We start from the raw sequence: 22357 nt of genomic DNA on the forward strand, positions 1-22357 counted from the left end.
ATTCTAATCTAGAAATAGAAGGCTCTTTTTGCATGCTTGAGAAAAACTGTTGGACTAACAATTTACTCTCCAGTGATCTCAGCTGTAATAAGTGTGAAGGACCCACTGTATAAAATCTAAAAAGTCAGAATAAAGCAAGCCTTTGTCAGTAGTATATAATGTACAGCACTGTAATTTAGATAATTTACTCTGGGTAATTAAGAAAAAAATGACAGTAGAGGAAGAGAAGTCTATTGTGTGGATAGGAAGGAAAGACAGAAATATGCAGAACTAAAAGAAGCACCTGTGAACAGTATACCAAATGTGCACACATTGCACTACACAATTCAAGCCTTAAGAATACAGTCCTCAGATATTTAATTAAGAAGAGTAAATTTAGGACACGGATATCCATTAGATTAGATCCCCATTTCAGATTTTCTAATCTTTCAGAGGTTATTTGTACTTCAATTATCATCAGCACAATCTGTTGTCATTGGTAGTATATTAACCCCCACCCCCCAGCAGCGTAGAAGTATATGACAGTACAGACCAGACAGCACTGAAGGTACGTTCATTTTCATTACGAATGAACACATTTGAGTCACGGTCATAAACGGCAAGGTAAATTTGAATAATATGATTACCAATCAGCCAGAACCTCTTAGTCAGTCATTAAATTGGTACAGGAAGCTTAATTCAGATTTGCTATTGCCCTCTTTCCACCATACATTTTTTTGGTTTGGTATTAATGGATCACCAGAGCATAGCCTTTTGCAAATCAGAGTCTGCGCTCCTCCACAGTCCTCAGTACCTGGGGTTTATCCAGACGCATCCTCTTGGCAGCATTTCTACTCTCGCTTTCACAGGCTGAAGCCAAGATACTCTCTGCAACTGCTGAAGTAAGGTGGGAAGGGATAGGTCGAGACTAAAAAAGAAGAGAGAAAGAATATGAAAAAAATTATTAACAGTATCATTAACAGACCAAATGTCAGGAGAGCTCAGAAGGCCACCAACATGAGCAGGAGAATCTATTGCAATAGAGGAAATGAAAATCGTAAAGATGGAAAATGAAAGCTAGTTAGAGGTTCGAGCCGCAGCTGCTACACAGACACGTCATTCATTCCTGTGCCTCCGCGGCCACAAGTGCTTCTCCAGAATCATTATCTTGGAGTGTGAACAGGCAACGGCAAGACTGCTGACCATAGTTTGCAAATCAGACATGCCCATTTAATTCTTTTATGAACATGACAATGCACAAAAATTAACAGAACAAAAACAAACAGCAGTGCTGTCACAAAACAAAGAAACAACAAAAACCTGACACCACACCATGCCAAAGAATCTGTTTTTTTTTTTTTAAATAAGCGTGTGCACGTGTGTGTGTGTGTGTGTGTGTGTGTGTGTGTGAGAGAGAGCGAGAGAGAGAGAGAGAGAGAGAGAGAGAGAGAGAGAGAGAGAGAGAGAGAGAGCATCATGTACATGGAAGCCACAGGATCACCTCAGATGTCGGTCTTCATCTTCTACCTTGATTGAGAAGTTCTGTTGTTATCACTGTGTTTTCCAGGCTAGCTGGTCCAGGAGCTTCCACGGTTATCTCCTGCCTATTCCTCCCATCTCATTATCAGAACAATGTAATCATGGATGTTTGTTACCATGCCCTGCCCGTTAGCCAAACAATTGCAATGTAAATAGTGCAAATGCTTACTGAGGTTCTATTTTATGAAGAATATATATGGTCAATATACCTAGATTATTTCCTACTTAGTTAAATACAAGATAACACAGCCAGCCACACAATGATTTCTGTCTACCCAGGGTTTTGGGTTTTTTTTTTTTTTTGTGAGATTATTTGCCTGTGTGTTTAAATCCATGTTTTCCCTTACTTTTTAAATATGAGTTTATAGTAATAATTTTATAGGCACATGTTGGAAATATATCTTCTACATAGGCTACACAGAAATTAATTAATAGCCTAAGTTAATTATAAAATGTGGGCAACTCTGCAGATCATTTATTATAATCATTAAAAAGTTTTCTATTCTTCTTTCACATAATTATATGCAAAACCATCTGACTGAAAGATGAAATACTTAATGATATAGCACATTTTTAATTAAGATAAGCAAATGATAGATTAAAAAACCACATGAAAATTAAGTCACAGAGATAATAATAAAATACTGGGAAATTAAAAAAAATATGTATCCTGGAAGCCTAGCATGTATTTCAGCATGACACTTCAGGGATTTCAAAGCCTCAGCACAAAATTTATATGACTACTTACTTATTTTTAAATTAAAAATATCATTGTGTGGGCCGGGCGGTGGTGGCGCACGCCTTTAATCCCAGCACTGGGGAGGCAGAGGCAGGCGGATCTCTGTGAGTTCGAGACCAGCTCTGGTCTACAAGAGCTAGTTCCAGGACAGGCTCCAAAGCTACAGAGAAACCCTGTCTCGAAAAACCAAAAAAAAAAAAAATATCATTGTGTATGTCCAAGCACAAGTGTGTGAGTGCCGGGAAACACATGGAAGTCAGAAGGTAGCTTCCAGAAGCGGATTTTCTTATGCATTGCGGATCCAGGGGTATGAACTCAAGTCACTGGACTTGAGTGTAATTTTTTAACTACAGAGCAATCTTGCTAGCCTCACATGGGTATTATTAATTAGAAATCTCTCATATGATTCAGACCTTTCTCACTTCTTCTACAAACGAGAACATGCCTCTATTGTATAGGTTCCGTTTTGTTGACTTTTCCATATAAAATGTTCTTTAGAAAATTGAGACACAAAGCTTACATCTGAAATATACTCTAGATCAGCTATAGAGCACATTGTGTTTTAACACATAGAGGAAGGAATTTCTGCGGTATTGAAATAGAACAGCTCTTATGTTGCATGACCTAGAAGGGAACTTTTGGGTTTTTTTTTAGCTGCTTCCTTTCTGTTCCCACTTCCAGATCATACTCGCTGGGTCAGAAGGAGGGGTGGCCCCAGGGTTTCTCTTCTGATCCTTCCTGTGCGCTGTCTGGAATGGTGGCTAGACATCTGACAATAAAGAACCACAAGGTTCAAAAAGTCACTTTTCTAAAATACAGAGATGAGAGAGATCCTGAAACAGTAGGGGGTAATGATAGATGTGTTTCTGAGGAAAATTGTGCCAGGCTTTTGCCTTGAGAACAGAGAGGGTCAAATGAGGCAAACCAAGACGAAGAGTTCATCCCAAAACTTGTATTGTTTCATTTCAATGTCTTCTTCAAGTATGGCTAACAAATGTAGCACAGTGTCAAATATACATTGAACAATAAAATCAGTCTCCCATTAAATAATGACCACTGCCTGGCAAAGCAATAGACTCTAAACCGTATGAAAACCTCATGCGTTTTGCTTCCTGCAGAATTTCCTTTGAGGTAAAGTTAAAGTAGAGGGTGAAAGAAAAAACATTCTATTATGAAGAAGAAAATAAATTATTTGGTTTGTAGCTGGTGTTATTCAAATGGGGGTTATGAGTTCACAAAGGTCTACCTGCATTATTAGACTTTTATCTGGTCTCAGGAATGGAATTGATAACCTCAGTGACATACCAGCAATCCTCTTTTTTTTTTTTTTAATCCAGTCAGCAGCAATCACACAGGGTACATTCATACATACTTCTGTTCCTTGTCATCTTTAAAGTTCTCTTTGTTGGGTATCTTTATTCCAAATTGGATATAAAAAGTTATAAAATTCAGTAAGTTGATTGAATTTTACTAATGAGCATTCGAGTTTCTTAAATATGTGTTGAGTATGTTTTATTTCTTATAAAAGTTTGTTGAACAAGAACAGAAAGTACAAGAAATATTTTTAGTTGAAATTATTCCATAGAAATTCTTTCTGTTCTTTAATTTAAAAGAAATTCAAAGAACTAAGCCAGAGCTGTAGCTTTCACTCGGAGAGTAAAAGTTGTCTTTCAAAAGAGCTTACATCATGTTCTTTTGAGAAAGTCATGGGGATTGTAGGGCCTTTCCCACATGTATGGCTGGTCTGGTCAGGCACAAGGCGAGAGTTCTACCTGAGTGGAACAAGTTGTTCTTTTAAGGTCACCTGACAACTGAAAGTCTCAGACATGGGGAGAAAAGTAACTTCAAAATAAAAGCAATCATACTCTCTTCTAATGAGTGGGGAGAGAAGCAGACCTGCAGACACAAAGTTGATCACAAATAAAAGATAGAATTTTTTTATCTGCCCTAAGTTTCTTGTAGAACCATAATGTGACAGCCGTAGATGGCCTTGGAGACAAAGTCACAGGCACAGTTTGTTTTCCTTGGAAGTCTGAAGAAACTGGAAGCCAGATAGATTAATTTGCCCTAGGACAAACACCTACTTTTAGAAGTTAGGCTTCTTGGATTTCAGTTTGTCATTCTTTCTTTCACATTGTATTGCAATTAACACTTCTAAATAATTAATGGTTAATGAAATAAAAACCTTATCTGCAAACTGATGTGCTAATTCAAAAATAAGCAGATAGAAGTCAGCCTAAATTTATACTATAATCCTAATTTATTCAAGATCATTGGATAGAAAAGAAAAATGTATTAGTAATTTGCAGTGTGAGATGTTTTTTAAGATCCTCAAGTCTCAAATGTATAATCTATGTGTGTTTCTAAGAAGAATCCTATGTCATGTGAACATAATTCTGAGATGACTCTCAATAATAATTCCTATTGGGAGCTTGGGATAGACATAACTTAATACAAAAAGCTTAGATTCATCATCTAACTTTCCAATCTTCAAGAAAAAGCATTTACATTATTCAGTCTTTAGAGAAAGCCAAACCAAAGTTTGGAGAGATTGCATGACTTGTTCATCTCCATTAATCATATAGATTCACTGGGATTCAAACATGTATGATGGCAAATTGTAAATTATTTATAGTAAAGAATTATTTTCACTTGATAATTCTGGTGAGCTAATACAAACTGGTAGATAGATTATTGCAGCTAACCTCACCTTGTTTCTAAACAAGGAACACATTTGGAGTTCTCTAGCCTCTTTATTTTGGGGTGATTTAAATCCTTCGCTTACACTTCTCCACTAACTCCTGAAAGCTAAGTTCTGCCACAATCTAAAGTCACAAATCTTTAGTGTTGCTGTATCCAGAGGGCCACTCAACTACTTCACATGAACCAAGCAGCTGGGCTCCATTTCATGGCTGCAGTGAAGGCATAGGAGGCTCTTCGTGAACTAATAAGCTACAGAGGCCTTTGATTCTAACACTGGTGAGCCCATAGTAACGGTCTGTATCCACTACATCACTCAGGGATATCTCGCCTACTGACAATATAGCGAAGGTAAAAACCATTGGCTTGATTTTTTTCTTCATGATTTGCCTTTTATTTACTTCCCGGCTCTGTTATTCATATCAAGAAGGTGAGAAGAAAATAAGTCTAATATTCTGTGGTATTAATTGCGGGCACAATGGTAACCTGAGTCCTCTCCTCCCTTCTACCATCAAACTTAACAGCTGAGTATTGATTCCAATATTCTGCTCTAGTGGTGATGTAACTTCGGAATATGCTAAGGGCTTTATTCATATTCTAACAATGGCAAAGATTAGGTTTCCCTCCCTTATTCCTAACACTGGTCATAAGCACCAATGTTTTCATGTGGTAAATGAGTCACGACCAAAGCGCAAAGAATCTAAGGAAGAATTTATAGAAAACAGCACCTCTTCTGGTGATTGTGATTTTAGTAGACATACTATGTGGTGCATGTATCTTAAAGGAATATTTCTGGCATTGATTAAAATGTAGACAAATATAGCCAGGATGTGGTAGTGCACGCCTTTAACCCCAGCACTCAGGAGGCAGGTGGATCTCTGTGAGTTCGAGGCCAGCCTGGTCTACAAAAGCTAGTTCCAGGACAGGCTCCAAAGCTGTCTCGACAAACCAAAAAAAAATTGAGACAAATGTTTCTGTGTGTGTTATGTGTGTGTGTGATTTATACCTATACCAGAAATTTGCTATTTCTCCCCCTCCATGTGAGCTAAACTCTTAGTAATTATCTCTTCATAATTAACAGTCATTCTCCACTGGATCCCGAGCTGAACTTTTCTCTGCACTGTTCCTACAGTCATAATTATCTAGGTTCAAATCAATGGGGTTGTGTCACCCAACAGATGGCTAAATGGTCACATGGAGCTTTGGAGTTGAAAAAGTCACATTTTAATTGGAACTTAAGATGTAATTTCTGTTGGCACCATGGAGATGTATCTTCCTTTTCAGAACCAGAGGAAATGTAGCAACAAATGGTGCCAAGTTTTAGCTTTAGAAATACAAATTAAACAACCTTAAGATGCACTGGTGTTGGGGTATACATTTAAGATACTGTAGAATTATATAAAAGTTTCAAAAACTCAATAATATAAATCTACTTATGGGATAATATCAGAGTGTTCCAAACTTTACTTCTCAAATGCACCTCAGTTATGTATTAGACGACATGGAGAAGCAGCTATGATATCCACCAAGGTCGTGAATAGAATGTGCTCCTTAGAGAAATTGAATCAGTGATGAAAATTTAGGTAGCATCTGTGAATTAAGAATTTTCCCTTCTCTTCTGGTTACTTAAAGAAAATCATTATTAAGGAACATGCTATTTATTTGATGTGAACACAAACTGTTTACCCAATGGTATATCAATGCAAAAAGGCATAATAATAGAGGCTATATAAAAATTTAAGCTCCTAAAAGCCCCCCTTTATTTGATGGGCTCTATGGTTCATAGACAACAGTATTATAGAGATAGTTAATTGACTGTATTGGACTGACCCAGGTATCATCCTTTGTTTGTTTATTTGCTTGTTTTGTTTTTTCTTTTGTCCTGTTTTTTAAGACAGGATTTCTTTGTGTAGCCTTGACTGACCAGGAACTCAATCTGCAGACCACGCTGGCCCTGAACTCACAGAGATTTGCCTGCCTCTGCCCTCCGAGTGCTGGGATTAAAGGTATGAGCCACAAGAGCCAAACTAATACTACCTTCTTTTATTCAACAAATATGTTTAATGAGTGTAATTTATAGGTCAAAAATCTCTAAAATTCAGAGAGAAACATATACAACTTTAAGGCTTATAACTTCTAGCTTGTACTGGTACATCGTCTAACACATAGGTTTTAAAACATCAGTTATAGATTTATACTTTGTTTTCAGGAATTCTGAAGTATTTTTCAAAACATTGTAATAAACATATGACAAAATGAATATTTAATGTTATTCCTGATTTCTGTGAATGTTTTGAAAGGCTAAAATAGTTGCATTTATGCAGTTTTCCCAGGGTTCACAGACTCTGAGTGCCATGCAATAAGCAGAGCTGTATTCCACCATGGTCTGTGGGCTGCGTCCTTTGAAACCTTAACTCCAGGTAACTTAAGATTTTAAACCAAGGCTTGGGAATGTGGTGAAAATAGTACTTTGGCTGTTGTTAATAAAACTCGCCAAGATGCAAGATAATGAAAATACCATGTTATCAATTCTAACCAGTTGACCCTTTAATCTTCACTAGGAACATCACCTACATCTGCAAACATTTGGTTACATTATATTATCACACATAACAACACAGAGTTGTACATCATGGCACCTTTTCCCATTACCACTTACTACACATAGATTCCATTCACAGACGGTCACTACTGTAACTACTGACTCACAATATTTACCACTTACATAAAAACAAAAATCCATGTGCTGAAAGTCAAAGAGGAGTTAAAAATAAGTATCATGTAAATGTCTTTAGCGGAAAAATTGAATTTTTAAATGTATGAGTCTTGACTTTTACTTAGCAGCAGGTTTTAGAAATTAACTCCCAAGACACTGAAGCACGTCACACAGTAAAAGCCACTTAACTCTCACTTCCTTTCCATCACAAAGTAACAGGCTATTTAGTATCTTTTCATTCATTCGCTCGTTCACTCAGCAAGTTTAATCCAGTTGAATGCAGTTTGTTAGCTTTCAGGAGCAAGCACTAGCACTCTGGAAGATGATGGGGATGGTACAGAGATACACACGTTCAGAAGCACAGTAGTCACAAACTGCAGGAGCTAAGACTGTATCAGTAACGACAGTAAGACAAAGCTAGATAAGATGCACAGAATCTGCACGTAAAAGAAAGAGACTAGAGATTACTTTTTAAAAGGTGATTAAGCAGCTGAGCACACATCTGGTTCAATCCTATTAATCCATGGGGTAGAGACACCTAGTGGATTTATATGAGCGTGATTTAACCTGGGTCTAAGACATGATTTCACACTCTCACGTGCCAGGCAGGAACTTTGACACCTCTTATTTCAAGCAATATTGGTCTTCGTCTTTATGATAAGTAGTATCATTTCATTTTATCCAATGAGGAAGCTGAGGTTCAAGGATGCAAGACCCACAATTTGCCAAAATGTAGAATGCAAATCCACTGGATATAAAATCAGGGTCCTCCATTAATTTCTTGTCATCAGTGATGCTAATTGCCCATTGCTTCCTGGGTATATTTTTCTCCTTGCCCTGACCTTTCTTTATGAGAAGAAATTTTAGTATTTTTATGAAGCTGGTTGCTTTTTATATTATTTTCCCCTCCTCGCAATTAACATGGAGTTTAATCAATGTTAATTTGCAAGTTAAATGGAGATTTGCTTTTAAAAAAAAAGCAAAGACTAAACTGTGGAGCATGTTTTTCTTAGTAGTTTATGAGCCTTTCTGACATCATGTAGACAAGTCTTCAGTATGATCAGTATGATGGTCTTTCTCTCTCTTCCAAATAGTTCTTTCTTCCTGGCAAATGTAAAGATTTCTTGGTGCTGCTCTTGTGTTATTGCGTTAGTATTAGGTACGAAGTTGATTTATTTATTGGTTGGGTATGAAGCTGACTACTCACCTCCCCACCCCACCCAGAGGCTTCACGGTTTGATCAGTTCAGAAAATTTGTCATCATGGTTCTTAAAATATTGCTCCTTTCTTTTTATAATTTCTCCTCAGGATTGTTAAATAGATCTTTCTTTATCATGGCGAGGTTCTTTATCCTCCATGCCTACCTTCTTACAAGAAGGTAATTTTCTTATTTATAGATTCTGGTTATCCCTTTTCTCCTTGACTAACATTTATATTCTATTTGACCCACCAAGTAGGGTATTAATTTCAGTGCATAAAATGTCTGGCAATTTTACTTCCAGAAGACGGAATGGAGGCTTCTTCCCCTTATTTGAAGTAGCAGCTACTTTGTGGGGAGGGTATCCAGTACACACACAGTTCTCAGTGGACTTTCCTGCCTGATTGTTCTGGAGTTGGATGATCGCATAGCCTCCAGTCCCAATCTTTTCTGTCCATGTTCTCCGACTTTATCTTCCAGGCTACTATCCTATTCCAGTAAGTGTTTAAAACTGTGCCTGTATGCTTCCTAGCTCTTTTACAAGTTTAGAAATTGACTTGTTTTTATTTGGGGGTAGATATTTTTCAATTCATATTTTATTCAGTATTTGTGTCTATTATGGGAAGATGAGGGGTATAGGTAGGAGTTATTCTATAATACCTAACTTCATGTTTAAACTAAGTGATTCCATGATGAGCAATTGTGACAAATATATTTGAATTAAATAATAATTATGGTATATTTGTTAATATATTATATATTATGTATATATAATATATTGCCATATATTATTATTTAATTCAAACACATGTAGGAAATAATAGGCAGAGGGTAACTGTAATCCTCTAGAAAATCCACAGAACAAGACAGTAAATATTAAGGAAAGCAACAGTAATTCCAGTAAGTCCAGTAAATTTACACAGTAAATTTAAACAGTAAATCCAGGGGTCCTAGAGTGGGTCTCCTTAGTGCTGAGTTCCTAGAAGCAGTCTGAGCGAGGAGAAAAAGCCAGTTTCACCAGCAGCATTGATTCGCAAGTGAATCTGAAAGTGTCTATAGAGATGTCAAGAGAAATAGGTTCAGGGGTTTCAAATGTTTCTGTAGTCTATTTTCTAACTAGACTACATATCCACTTTTCTTTGCATTCATTGCTTGTACTTTGGGTTTTGCTTTATTTTGTTTTAGTTTTGAGACAGGGTCGATCATCTGATGGATAACAGGATGGCCGTGAACTCTCTAAATATCAAGGAGAACAGCCTTGAACACCCAAGCCTCCTGCTCCCACCTCGAGTGCAGAATCTATAGTTGTACCACCACACCAGTCTTTACTTTTTAAAAACATCAATTATTTTACTTTTATAGCTTTGGATTTTATTTTTGTTAAAAAAGACACGAAGCTGTGAAAATCTTCAGACGTCTATAACATTAATTCTGCTCTGTCTAAGGAGAGTGAATGCACAGACTTGTGTAAGGTACAAGCAAGGAGTCCATCTAGAAGACTGTGCAGCAAGGTAGGCACAAGACATGAAGGACTGAAACTGAAATAGCAGAGAAATAGGACACTACTGTGTTTATTTGAAAATTTACCAATGAAAGAATAAACGGTATTCGGTGACTGATGGCATCTCATTCTGAATTTTTAGGCAGGGGTGAAAATGACAATGGCAATGTTGTCCAGCATAAACCAACTAGGAAGCGGCAGGTAGCATTTTGGTAGACACAGTATCCGTGAAGAAAATGTGTGATGACAAGAACGGATGCCAGTGTGCCAGAGCAGCAACTGATCAACATTTGAATGAAATTCCGCACCTCTACCCAGACTGTTGCTCTATTGTAGAATAGAGTACCATGCACTGAGAATAACTTGCAATTGTGGTTAGAGTGGCATAGAGTCCATGACCAAGTCTGCATTAAAATGCCATTCCCCCAAAGAAACATAGGTAAATGGAGAGGCAGGGGAGCAATAGATAAAGAGCTTGGCATTGGTGTAGGGAATACAATGGTGGGATTTGGTGCAAAGGAGTCGCATGTCCTTCCTAAGAACCAATCCAGTAGTAGGGAAGTAAGAGCCAGAGTACAAGTGCTATGAGAATGGTTGGCGAACGCTGTAATCTGAGAGGTAACGTGTTCTCAGGAGACTGAAGTGGTGTCTATGGACAGAAGTCCTCATTTTCCGTCGATCAAACAGAGCATGTAATAGAGGACATGCGTGACAAAGCAATGTTCTGAGGAGGTGGATGAGGAGGGGAATGGGTGCGGAATGATGATTTATTCAGAGGAAATAAGGCTGGACCCTGATTCTGTAAAAACAGTGAAACGCACAGGAAACTCTAGATAATTCCATGGTGTGTGTGTGTGTGTTTGTGTGTGTTTGTGTGTGTGTGTGTGTACCAGTGTGTGTAGATGCTGGAGGCACCGCCCATTTTCTCACAGCTCTGAGTTTGCAAAGTAACTGGATTGATTGACAAGGGAACCCTGGGGGCATGCACGTTGGTTTCCCTGGAGTTGGGGTTATAAGCACATAGCACTGAGCCAGCAGTTTTTTCATGTATTCTGTGGACTGACCACAGGCCGTTGTGCTTGTGAAGCAGCAACTCAGCCAAGTCAGCCATCTCTTTACCCAGTCTCAAGTGTTAATACTTCCTGTGTAGGCCGTTCAGAGGGAAGATATCAGAATTACTCAGGAGCATATTATAGTTTGCCATCAAATTCACTGTTGTGAGGGAACCACTCAGATCAGGTGAAAACAGCCCACAGTGTGTTCTGTTATGTGACTGCACTAGTAGGAGCTGACAACTACAAAGAGGGAAAGAGCATAGAAAGCAGTCAGAAAATTCAAACCACATGTGATCACTAATTAGCGTCTATTAAGGAATTGGTCAGAAATTATAAACATACATGAATATGTGTGTGTTCATGTAACATGAAAAATAATGTCAATAGTTAAAAGTATACAGATGCCACAGAGACGTTGCTAAGAACCAGTGTGCTGGGTAAATGATATTATTGATAGAATTTTGAGTTTAAGAATCACTTTAAGATATTTTAATTAATTAATTGTGTGTGGGGGGAGAGAGACAGAGGGAGAGTGTGAGAACGAGACTGAGCGAGCAGATGTACACTGTAGAAGGTACAGGTTAAAGACAGAGGACAGTTTCCAGGGGTCAGTTCTCGCCTACCTTTGAGGCACAGGCTGTCTGGCTCTTGTTGTATCTGCTGCGTAGCATAAGCTGCACCAGTTAGGCCAAGAGCTTCTATTGATTCTCCTGTTTTTGTCTAGCTGTTGGTATGTTAAAATTAGATGTGCATCCCGTATCTAGATTTTTATATGGGTTCTAGGGATCAAATTCATCTCACTAGACTTGTGAGACTAGGCCTTTTTCTCCACTCAACCATCCCCCCAGTCTTTTAATACACGTTTGTCAACCGTGCATGAGAGTGAAGAGGAGACCCCGCTGTAGCATGTGATACGTCATCAGGGAGTGAAACCAAGGTCTTTGCTTTGTGTGGCCTGTACCAAGCACGAGGAAAGCATAGGAACCACTACTTAAAACCCAGATTTTCTTTAACACTAAAGGATCGCTTTCTGGTGGTTTCAGAGTTACGCTGTTTCCTCGCCCTTTGAAAAATTGCTGCCTACTGTTCCCCCTAAAGCAGGTATGTTAACTAAGATGGAAGTATGTACTGAGACACAGACACAGGACTGCTGAGACTTTGACGACATCTAGCGCAGACTTCCTAACAGTGAGGCCCAAAAATGAAGGCACTACACTAATTGCCCTGGTGGTGAGGACTGAGGCAAGACTCTGCTTTTTCATAAGTCCTTCTGCCTGCATCAAACTCTAAGAGAATCTTTTGAAATGAAGTAATTTAGAATGCGTATGTAGTAATTATGTGGATTGCATCGTCAGCAAGTTTTATATATAAACTTGAATAAGACTTATTTTCACAAGCAAAGAAAGTCTCATTAAACAAAAGGAATGCGACTTTTTTCAAGAAGATGAGGTCACTGAATTCAGATATCTAAGTTACTTGGACTATATCAGTAAGGACACAATTGGGGATAGAAGAGGTTGTTACATTAAAAGCCACTTTTACTATATTTCTTCCAAACATTTTCATGTAAGCTTTACAGAAATGCTTATATGTCCACATGACAAAGGTCTCTGTGCAGATCCAGGGATTAAAGAGATAACTAGTACAAGAGGAATGTTGGTAGGCATCACTCCTGTCTTATTTATAGACTTGTTCTCATCAGTTTCTAGTATAGCTATTATTGAATTTAAGATCGCAGCCCTTTGGAGAAACTGATTCATTTCCTGGAATGACTAACTCCTGTTCTTGAGAACAGTTGCTGAAGTAACTTAAGGGTCAGAGCCACACAGTAGAAATCAATAACAATTTAACACACGATATTTTTCGAAGGTTCAGTTTAGTGGCTGCTTAACTCACTGAGTTTTTACAGTCTGAGAATACTGACTGGATACTGGATCAAAATTATTAGGTTTATTTTTTATTAAACAAGCTCTTCTATTTTTAATGCTTAAGATGCCAGGGTTTGAGTTTGGTGATAAGGACTTGGTGGAAATTTGTGGCCAGGAAATTTTGTAGTGATTCTAATTTATGTGTTAGAAACATTATGCAGAAGACAACACAATGTCTTTTTTTCTACTAAATCAATCAAAATTTACTAGGTCTGCATAATTCTAGGAAAATAAAAATTCTATTTTATATAAATGCATATATACATATATGTAGGTATGTACATACATTCTAATGTTTGTTTAATGTGTTTGATGAAGCTGATTAGAAGTATTTCAGCCTTCTAAAATCCATGTTTACACCCAGAGGTTAATACTAATGTCCTTGGCCAGAGACACTTCCTTCTGCACCAAATGACAGTTAATGTATAGACTCATAGTTGGTGAAAGTACTGAGAATAAACAACCGTTGAGTGTTCAACCCTAAATGGAACATCAATATCACCCTCTCCATTGTTCGAAGAGCATTGCAGAAGAGGTGGCTGAAAGCATCTAAGGGACAGAGGATGGGAAAGAGTTCTTCAGGACGTAAGTGTTGAACTCAGATCATCAGTTGTTACAGGCACAAGTTCTATACAAGACTGGGTCCATCAACATTCCATCATGGACAGGGAAAGGGCTCACTAGGCTATGCCTTCCTTGAGGACCTACAGTCACATCACACTTGCTGCAACAGGGACAGTCACATTCTTCAATTGTGTAGCCCCTGGTAAGTTGCCCTTGCTTAAGTACACAATTGCTTAGACATCTATATTCATGCAGGTAACTCTAATTAAATTTAGTGGACAACAAAAATGACATGAATATTAAACAGGAATAGATTTTGTATAGACAGAGGCAGAAAAGGAGAGTGAAAATTAAGATCCTCAATTATCTGTGTTGTGATAAAGCACAAAGTAGGAATCTCAGTTTGGATTTCATAAAGTCAACAAGAAACTCGTAATTCAGAGGTCTTGGGTTTCTCTGTACTTATGGTGTCTTCTGGTCCCAGGGACCCCAAGTAAATGAAGAACTAAGTCTATTGACTGGTACACAATCTTCTTCAAAATATGCCTACACTTTATAGTTACCTTTTACATGTATTTAAAAATGAGTTGGTTTCTTCATTGACTTGACATCTTATAGAACAAGGTGCACATAAAAATATACTTATTTTGGAAATGACTGAGTTTCTTCTTATTTTGTTTTTATTTTTTTATTTTGAATTTTAAAATCCTGAAGGTCATCTTACATAACATTTAAAATTTAAGACTGCGTATTTTCATTAGTTTTAAATGCTCTGCATTAGCCACGCCTTCTCCTCTCTTTTTTCTTCCTTTTCCCCCTCTTTTTCTTTCACCATTTTTTTTCTTTTTTCTCTCTTTTTTTTGTAAGATAGGGATGAGTTTTAAAAAGGAAAGAAATCCTATTCAAATTCCTATTCATAGTAAGGAAACAGGCACAGAAAGTGAAAGAAACACTCAAGAGTGCCTAAGAGTATGCTTCTCATCCCCAAGGAGGCAGGCCATACTAGGGAGAATTTAGTAACAGAGAGGACAGTAATGGCTTAAGTTACAGAGTCCGTTTTCATCTACATCTTTGATGTAGTTACAGCAGATCCTGCAAATTGCATTTGAGCACTTCATGTCAGACAAGGGGTCATCTCAATGAATCATGATCAGGAAATGGTAGTCTTTCCTTAGCAACAACAAGCCGAATGTGTCACATTTCTCCCTGCTACCTTTGAAGTTCTATTTATATGAGACACACTGAATAATGCAAAAGCTGAATTGATGGAAAATATTAAAGGTTAAATATTTCTCTGTAGTGTGTTTAAGTTTAGCATGTAAAACTTAGACTTTGTATTAATTTTTTCTTTCATACACAGCAGAAATTTCTACTAAATAGACACCTGTGTTGAGCAAATACATGTAGTCAAAAAATAACAATATTTTATATGATGCAATGTCTACAATAGATCTTAGAAAAATTATGAATTCTGTACTATGATGATTTCTTTCCTTTAAAGAATGATTAATATAATAGTATATACCAAGAAAAAACAATTTTACCAAAGAATAGAATCTCTAAGTCTCATTGAAAGATAAGTAGTGTCAGATATTTCTAAAAATAGCATTGATAAATGTTATTTTTATTTTTAATTTTTATTAAAAGGAGAAAATATGTGTGGTATAAGCTAAAATATACTTAGCTACTAATGGGGATTTTATTTGTGAGCCTAGGCTGTAGAGGCTGAGCCAACTCTTTTCCAGCACTGGGTTTTTGTACCAACTGTTAAGTGAGCTTAAATCCAATAAACTCTGTGATGTAAGATCACTTTTGTTCCTTATCAGCCTTTGTTATATGTAACATAATAATTAGATAATCTATAACTGGGAAACTAGTTCATGTTCTTCAAGTAAGTTTCTTGTTCTCTCTTGCACTCTGCTACCTATATTATCTAAATCTAGACACTCAGTACTACCATTTTGCTTATTAAATGACTTGTGCACCACAAACTTTGAATTTAACATAAAAATCTTAAGAACCACATTTGTATTTGAAAGGCTCTAAAATTTCTGAATAAAAACATCACAAGAAACTTTTCTTGGATGATAAATCAATAATATATGATAATGTTTTCTTGTTTCAGATGCTCTGAAGACTTACTTTGTGCCAGAAATTACTTGCAAGGATTTCTAGGAAACAATGTCTGTACTAGCAGATGGGAATGCTTCCAGAACTATGCACTGGGATGATTGTGGTCTGCAGAGGGGGAACCTAGTACAGGCAGGAGAGACAACTTACCCAAAGCAGATAGTTGAAGGTGGTGAATGCAGAACCCCTAAGTAGGTGCTCAGCATGGCTCTCCAGTACAGGAGAGGGCATCTCTGCTTTGGAGATCGATATGAAAATTGACAATAGATGGGCTTGCCTTTACTGTCATTTATTTCATAAGAATTTACCTCCATGAAATTCCAAATATAAAGCCATACTTTGAAACCTGTCTCCCCTTAGCAACTTCAACCCATTACACTGAAATATCCAGAAGGCCGGATTACAAATACTAGTGATCTAGAGTTTTTTCAGGTATGTGGAGAGAAAACCAAATGATTAAAGAATTTAAATGACTTCTAAGGCAGGAGTTGTGGTACAGTGATCGAGCATTTGCTTGCCTTGTAGTGTGCTGAGCCCTAGGCTGGAGCTTCAGTAACTGTTGAAAGAAATAAAGCAGCTAACATTTGAGTATGCGCGTGCGCGCACACACACACACACACACACACACACACACACACACTTTGAAATGTGGGAAACATCAAGCATACAATGTCAATGTTCGTTGGATTTGTGTAGATAAAACACAGTGGAAATTCGTAATATTTTGTTCACTAGTTTCTACCCCAAAGTAAACAATGTCAGGCAAACTCACCTCCTACGGGCACAACAGAACAGGGTGGTGTACAGCCTCTTTTATCACGTGAGGCTCTTATACCTAGGGCAACGAGCATTTAGTTTGACACCTGAGGACTTTCATTTCCCCATCTTAGTTTCCAAAGCTCGTCATTCCTTAGATAGCACATGCATTCATTTCCTTACATTCCAAAGACAGGCTTTCTCACATGCCTACAGCAACAAGTGCACCTTCAGGTGAAGATTCCTTAACCTCACATGCACTTGAGTAGTAACAGAAAGGAAACACACACAGATGACATGTGACAATTGGCTTCTCCCTGATTTTCTCTCGTATTATCCTTATTTCCTATGAAATGTTTTCACATGGTTCTGTGAGCACTGGTCTCCCAAGAGAGTCCTTTTCATATAAACGAAGGGGATAAATGCTTGGGGAGGATGAAAAGGAAAGTGGGGATAAACACGAGCAAATGAAAACCCCTGTGACCTGACGTTATGGAAAAATAAACACAAAGACACTAAGATGGGAACAAAATAGTGCCATGGTTTACATGTGGGGTTTGGATGGAGTCTAGGGCTGTGTTCAGTTTATAACTCACCATCTCAAAACCACTTCTTTTCATCCGCCTGCAGGACTTGAGGTAAGTACGGATACGTTTTCGGGCACGCTCTTGATACTCAGGGAATTGTCGCCTGCATGAGTCAATGATAGCCTGGATCTTTTCTTTGGGCTGCTTAGAGATTGGGACCATTCGGTCCAAGTTTTCATCTACAAACAGCCTGACAAACATCTGTTGGCAAGAGGGAGACAGAGGAGAAGGGTTTGGAGGGCTGCTCTCTTCTGTTACTAGCTTCCTGTCTTGATTACCGAGAGGAAAATTATTCTTTTTCTGGTTTATGCACTGGAGAATTTTGCAAATGGAAAGCCAGAAATTTTAAGCAAACACTCTTTTAAAGATTTTCTAAATGGCTGAATTAAGTATATAAATATATATAAAGAGAGAGAAAGAGAGAAGGATAGGGAGGTAGAGGAAAGCAGACAGACAAACAGACAGAAAAAAAATGAAAAAAAATCAGGAAATAACAATAGAACCAGGACATCTGAGCACCCATTACATCTGCTTTTAATGATAAATGGGACTGAGACATCGCCACACTGCACAGTGGACTCATCTCTGAGAATCAACAGTTGACCCTTTCGTCATGCACAATTAAGAAAACAAAGGAAATAACTGAGGACAAACAGGCATAACCATCTGAGGACTAGGTTGAGCCCCCTTTGACCTAGGCGGACCTGCATACTCAAACAACGCAATTCCAGTTCTCAGCACCCATTTGGCTTTCAAATTCTAAACAAAACACAGCAATTCTGGTGTCTGCTCGTCAAAGAGTGTTTCATGTACTTTAAAAATCCTTCTGAAAATTAAACAAAAGATGGTTCTAGAATAGTCACATTGACCAACAAGCAACGGCATGAAGGTGAAGTGGTCAGAAAAGCCACACAGTGTGGGGGACTCACATTGAACGCTTTCAGCCTCTCGGCTTCCACACCATCTGTCTCGGTCACCTTCTCAGCATCCTCGTGTTCATCATGATCATCTTCATCCTCGTCTCCCCTGTTGAGTGACAGGTCCTCTGCACCCCGGTCCACACTCTCATTCTTGCCAGAGTCGTAGCTGGAGTAGCTGTGTGCTGGGGACTGAAGAGAGGACGACAATGGTACTTTTCAGTCCTCTGCCTGCACCAGTGCTTTATGCTTTTGTTTACATTCCAATAGTCATATGAAAATCATGTTTATAACTTGGCAGCACTAGGTCTATGGAATTTTAAATTTTTGATCGAAGTTAATTCAAATAGATTTAAGAATTCATTTTCTCCATTACACTGGTAACATTTCAAGTGTCTATAGCTGCTGCACTAAACACTTTCACCTTTCCGGAAAAGTCTATTGAACTTAGTGCTTCAAAAGTAATTACTCTTTCTACTCAATATTTATATTAATAAAAGGAGCAATCTGTAATTAATATACAATGGAGATATTGAGTCATATTGCTGAAAGTAGATATGAATTCAGTGTGTAGCCAATATGCTGTAACAATTTTCTTTGAACACACTGGAAACAGCAGAATAAAAATATTTAGTTTAATTGTCCTGCAAAGATTTTAAAAATATTACTGAGAATAGGGGGATTAATTGTATAATACTTTAAAAATAGATTTGTAGGTTATCTATGATGTATCTTAAAATATCTTATTTCCATACAGTAAAAATTCATGAAGCTTCCACCTAGCTGATAAGTTTATTGCATCTACACCTTAGCATCTCTTAAAGACAGAGGAAAGTTAAAATCGTATGATTCAGCGTATGCTCTGCACATTTCAGCATAATTAAAAACCTGAAAAATTAGATACTTTAAAATTCATCATTACATATTAACAGTTGATAACCTCTGTAGAGTCCTGTGTATCAGTTCAAGATCCCTTGCATATGTACATAAATATGACCATTCTACAGCAAGTAAATGGGTTTAGATTATTTGTAATTTGGAGATACTTATTTTTATATAATCTCATATGTTTCCTTAGGATCTATTGAGTAATTTGAGAGTTAATGTGGGAGAACGGACCTGAAGGGAAATCTGTGTGCGTATTGTGATAAAGAGCTAACTGAACACTAAGTACCCAAACAACGGACGCTTAGATGGCCCCACTGATACCAGCAGTTACTAAAGACTATCCAGATGCTAAGCAGAGATACAGGAGAATTTAACGATGACCATTCTGTAAGTGGTTTTTATTATTCACACGAAAATTTTCAGAGCTATCAAATACCATGAAACAAATAATGAACATCTTGAATGACAAAGAAAAGAATTAGTTTATAATTAGCCTCCTGGTTGCCTCTGTATTTACATCTATCCCACGAGGAGCTTTCATTATCCCAATTCTTCAGACAAAGAAACAGTTTCCCAAAAGCTAAACAAACATGTCACATCAAGACAACTGTACATACTTATTTGTACTCAGCTCTACCAGAAGCCAAAAGCTGGAGATAAAGTTTACAGTTTAATACATTCTCCCCCATCTCTTCTCGTCTCCTCCTCTTTCTGAAGGAATAACAGAAAGGTTTTTGTATGGTACAAGTATTAAGCAAGCAAGCAAACAAACAAACAAAAGAGTTTGTTCGGAAACCTTCTTCCACCTAAAGAAACAATGCATTATTTCTACCTCCTTGTACAATAATTGTCTGTAATTTAGAAATCCTTAGGAAGAAGCATTACCTGCTATGCAGTTTCCATATATAGAGTGTAATTAAGTGATTAAATAGTTTATTATTGCTGTACCCACTTCTTTAGTTGAATAAAGAAAAGAGATGGCAGTATCATTACTCAAAAACAATTAGGTTTTCACTCCTAAAACACAGGTATTGAAGGGAATTGTAACAAGGCTATTTTTCAACTTTATGGATAATCATATTTCTGGGTAAAGTACATTTTAAGAATAAAATACATCCAAGAGAATAAATAGTTAATGAAAAAAATTTGAAATAACATGAGAGAAATAGAATAAGAAAACTTTTGCTTCACTTGCCAAATACTATGTGAATAATCTCTTCCCACAATTAACCTTTATCAAGAGTTCACTAAACAATTATTTAATGAGCTTTGATTTTGTGTCAGGCGTCATTCTAAGCCATATGCATATAACATAATTAAATCCTGTATAAATTGATGAAGTAGTTTTCTCAGTGTTACATAACTAAAAAAAAATGAAGTTAGGATTTGAACCCAAGTAGTATCTCTGAGAATTGGCTATCTTAACTATAGTTTTTTTTAAATTCCCCCCCTTCTTACTATGAAATGACCACTTCTGCTACAATGCAGATGAGAGTCAGCTCAGGAGGCACTGTGTGTTTCATTGTCAGCTTCCAACGAGAATACCTCTTAGATGTGACAGGAAGCTCACTACATCTTTTAAAACCTATTGATAAATTTGGTTTAAGATATCAAAGTGAACATACCTTCAGAAAATCTGAGAGACAATGTGTGTGTGTGTGTGTGTGTGTGTGTGTGTGTGTGTGTTTTGTGTGGGATGGAGGTGTTTAATGTTCCATATTCAAATGATGCATGGGACTTCACATGCTGCTCTAGTTATCTGTGTGACTGAATTTCACAGGAGAACTAGCATTAACACTTGTTAATATGATATTATAAATGGCTTAATTTGGGCTCACGAAATGGTTCGGCAGGTGACAGTGTCTGCTAACCAGCCTGGAAACCTGAGTTTGAGTCCCAGTTATTACATGCTGGCAGACTAGAACAAGCTTCAAGTTGTCTTCTGACCTCCATAAGCACACTATAGCCCAAACATGCACATACATACATGCACACATACACATAATAAAGATAAGTTTTCTTTTTTATGTATTTATTCTAATTTTTTATTTTTAATTTTTTAAAATTCATTTTACATACCAGAGTTTACCCTCCCTCTTCTCTTCCTGTTCCCTCCTGTCTGCCTCTATCCAGTCCCCCTTCCCAGCTACACCTCCTCTATTTAGAAAAGGCCAGTCCTTCCATGGGTGTAAGTGCAGTTGAGGCAGGACCAAACTTTTCCCCTGCATCAATATTTGGTGAGGTAATCCAGCATGGATAACAGGTTCCCAAAAGACAGCTAAGTACAGCAGAGACAGGTCATGATCTCACTGCTAGGAGCCTCACAGCAAGGCCAAACTACACAACTCTTGCACACATGCTGAGGGCCTAGGTCAGTCCCATGCAGGCTCCCTGTTGAGTCAGAGTCCATACACTCCCATGAGCTCAGGTCACCTATCTCTGTGGGTTCCTCTGTCATGACCTTAATGCCCCTGGCTCATACAATCCCTCCATGCTTTCTTCAGCATGACTCCCAGAGCTCTTCCCAGTGCTTGGCTGTGAATCTCTGTATCTCTTTCCATCAGTTACTAGGTAAGATTTTTCTGATGGCAATTAGGGTACTCACCAATCTGGTTACAGTAGATGGCAAGTTCAAGCACCCTCTCCACTATTGCTAGGAGTCTTAGCTGGGGTTATCTTTGTGGATTCCTGGGAGTATCCTTGGCACCAGGTTTCTCCTTAATTCCAAAATGCCTTCCCTTCAAGATGTCTCTACCCTCTACCCCACTCTCAAGCACCCAACCAAATAAAGGACGCCCAAACTTTCGTACTTGCAAACACACAGAGTGTAAAACTTAATGAACTGTGTAGTCTGGTAGCAACAAACTGAATCTCAGAGAGCTCAGTATTTTATTTATGTAACTTCTCTTTGTAAAGGAGGACCTATTAATTCTGGCTAATCAGATTAAATTCACTGTGTTCAGAGATCTCATATTCAGCTGGCTTCAGTGTTTAAAGTGTGAACTCCAACAAAGCCCACTGAACATCTTCTCACTTTCCTTCAGACTAGACCAAGACAGACACAATTCCCTCTGTCTTCTCTTCTTCGCAGCACCTAAGATATATTCTCATATGGGATCCCAATCTGCCAGCTACTTCCCTTTCTCCCACAGAACTATTC

The 22357-nt window shown here is 37.7% G+C and overlaps 1 protein-coding gene across 4 annotated transcripts in view; it reads right to left on the minus strand.

Moving 5' to 3' along the window:
- Positions 1-22357, minus strand: part of Nol4 (nucleolar protein 4) — a 352858-nt gene that overhangs the window by 62099 nt on the left and 268402 nt on the right. For 2 of the 4 annotated variants that reach the window (XM_038330861.1, XM_038330860.1), the window contains 2 exons: positions 18322-18501; positions 794-907 (listed from right to left, as the gene is read on the minus strand). In XM_038330861.1, coding sequence (XP_038186789.1) covers positions 794-907; positions 18322-18501 — 294 coding nt within the window. Of the gene's footprint in view, positions 1-793; positions 908-17401; positions 17594-18321; positions 18502-22357 lie in introns of all 4 variants that reach the window. The other 2 variants (XM_038330859.1, XM_038330862.1) reach the window with 2 other exon arrangements.

This window comes from Arvicola amphibius, chromosome 5 (assembly GCF_903992535.2).
Source record: "Arvicola amphibius chromosome 5, mArvAmp1.2, whole genome shotgun sequence".
In the NCBI taxonomy this organism is placed as follows: Eukaryota; Metazoa; Chordata; class Mammalia; order Rodentia; family Cricetidae; genus Arvicola; species Arvicola amphibius.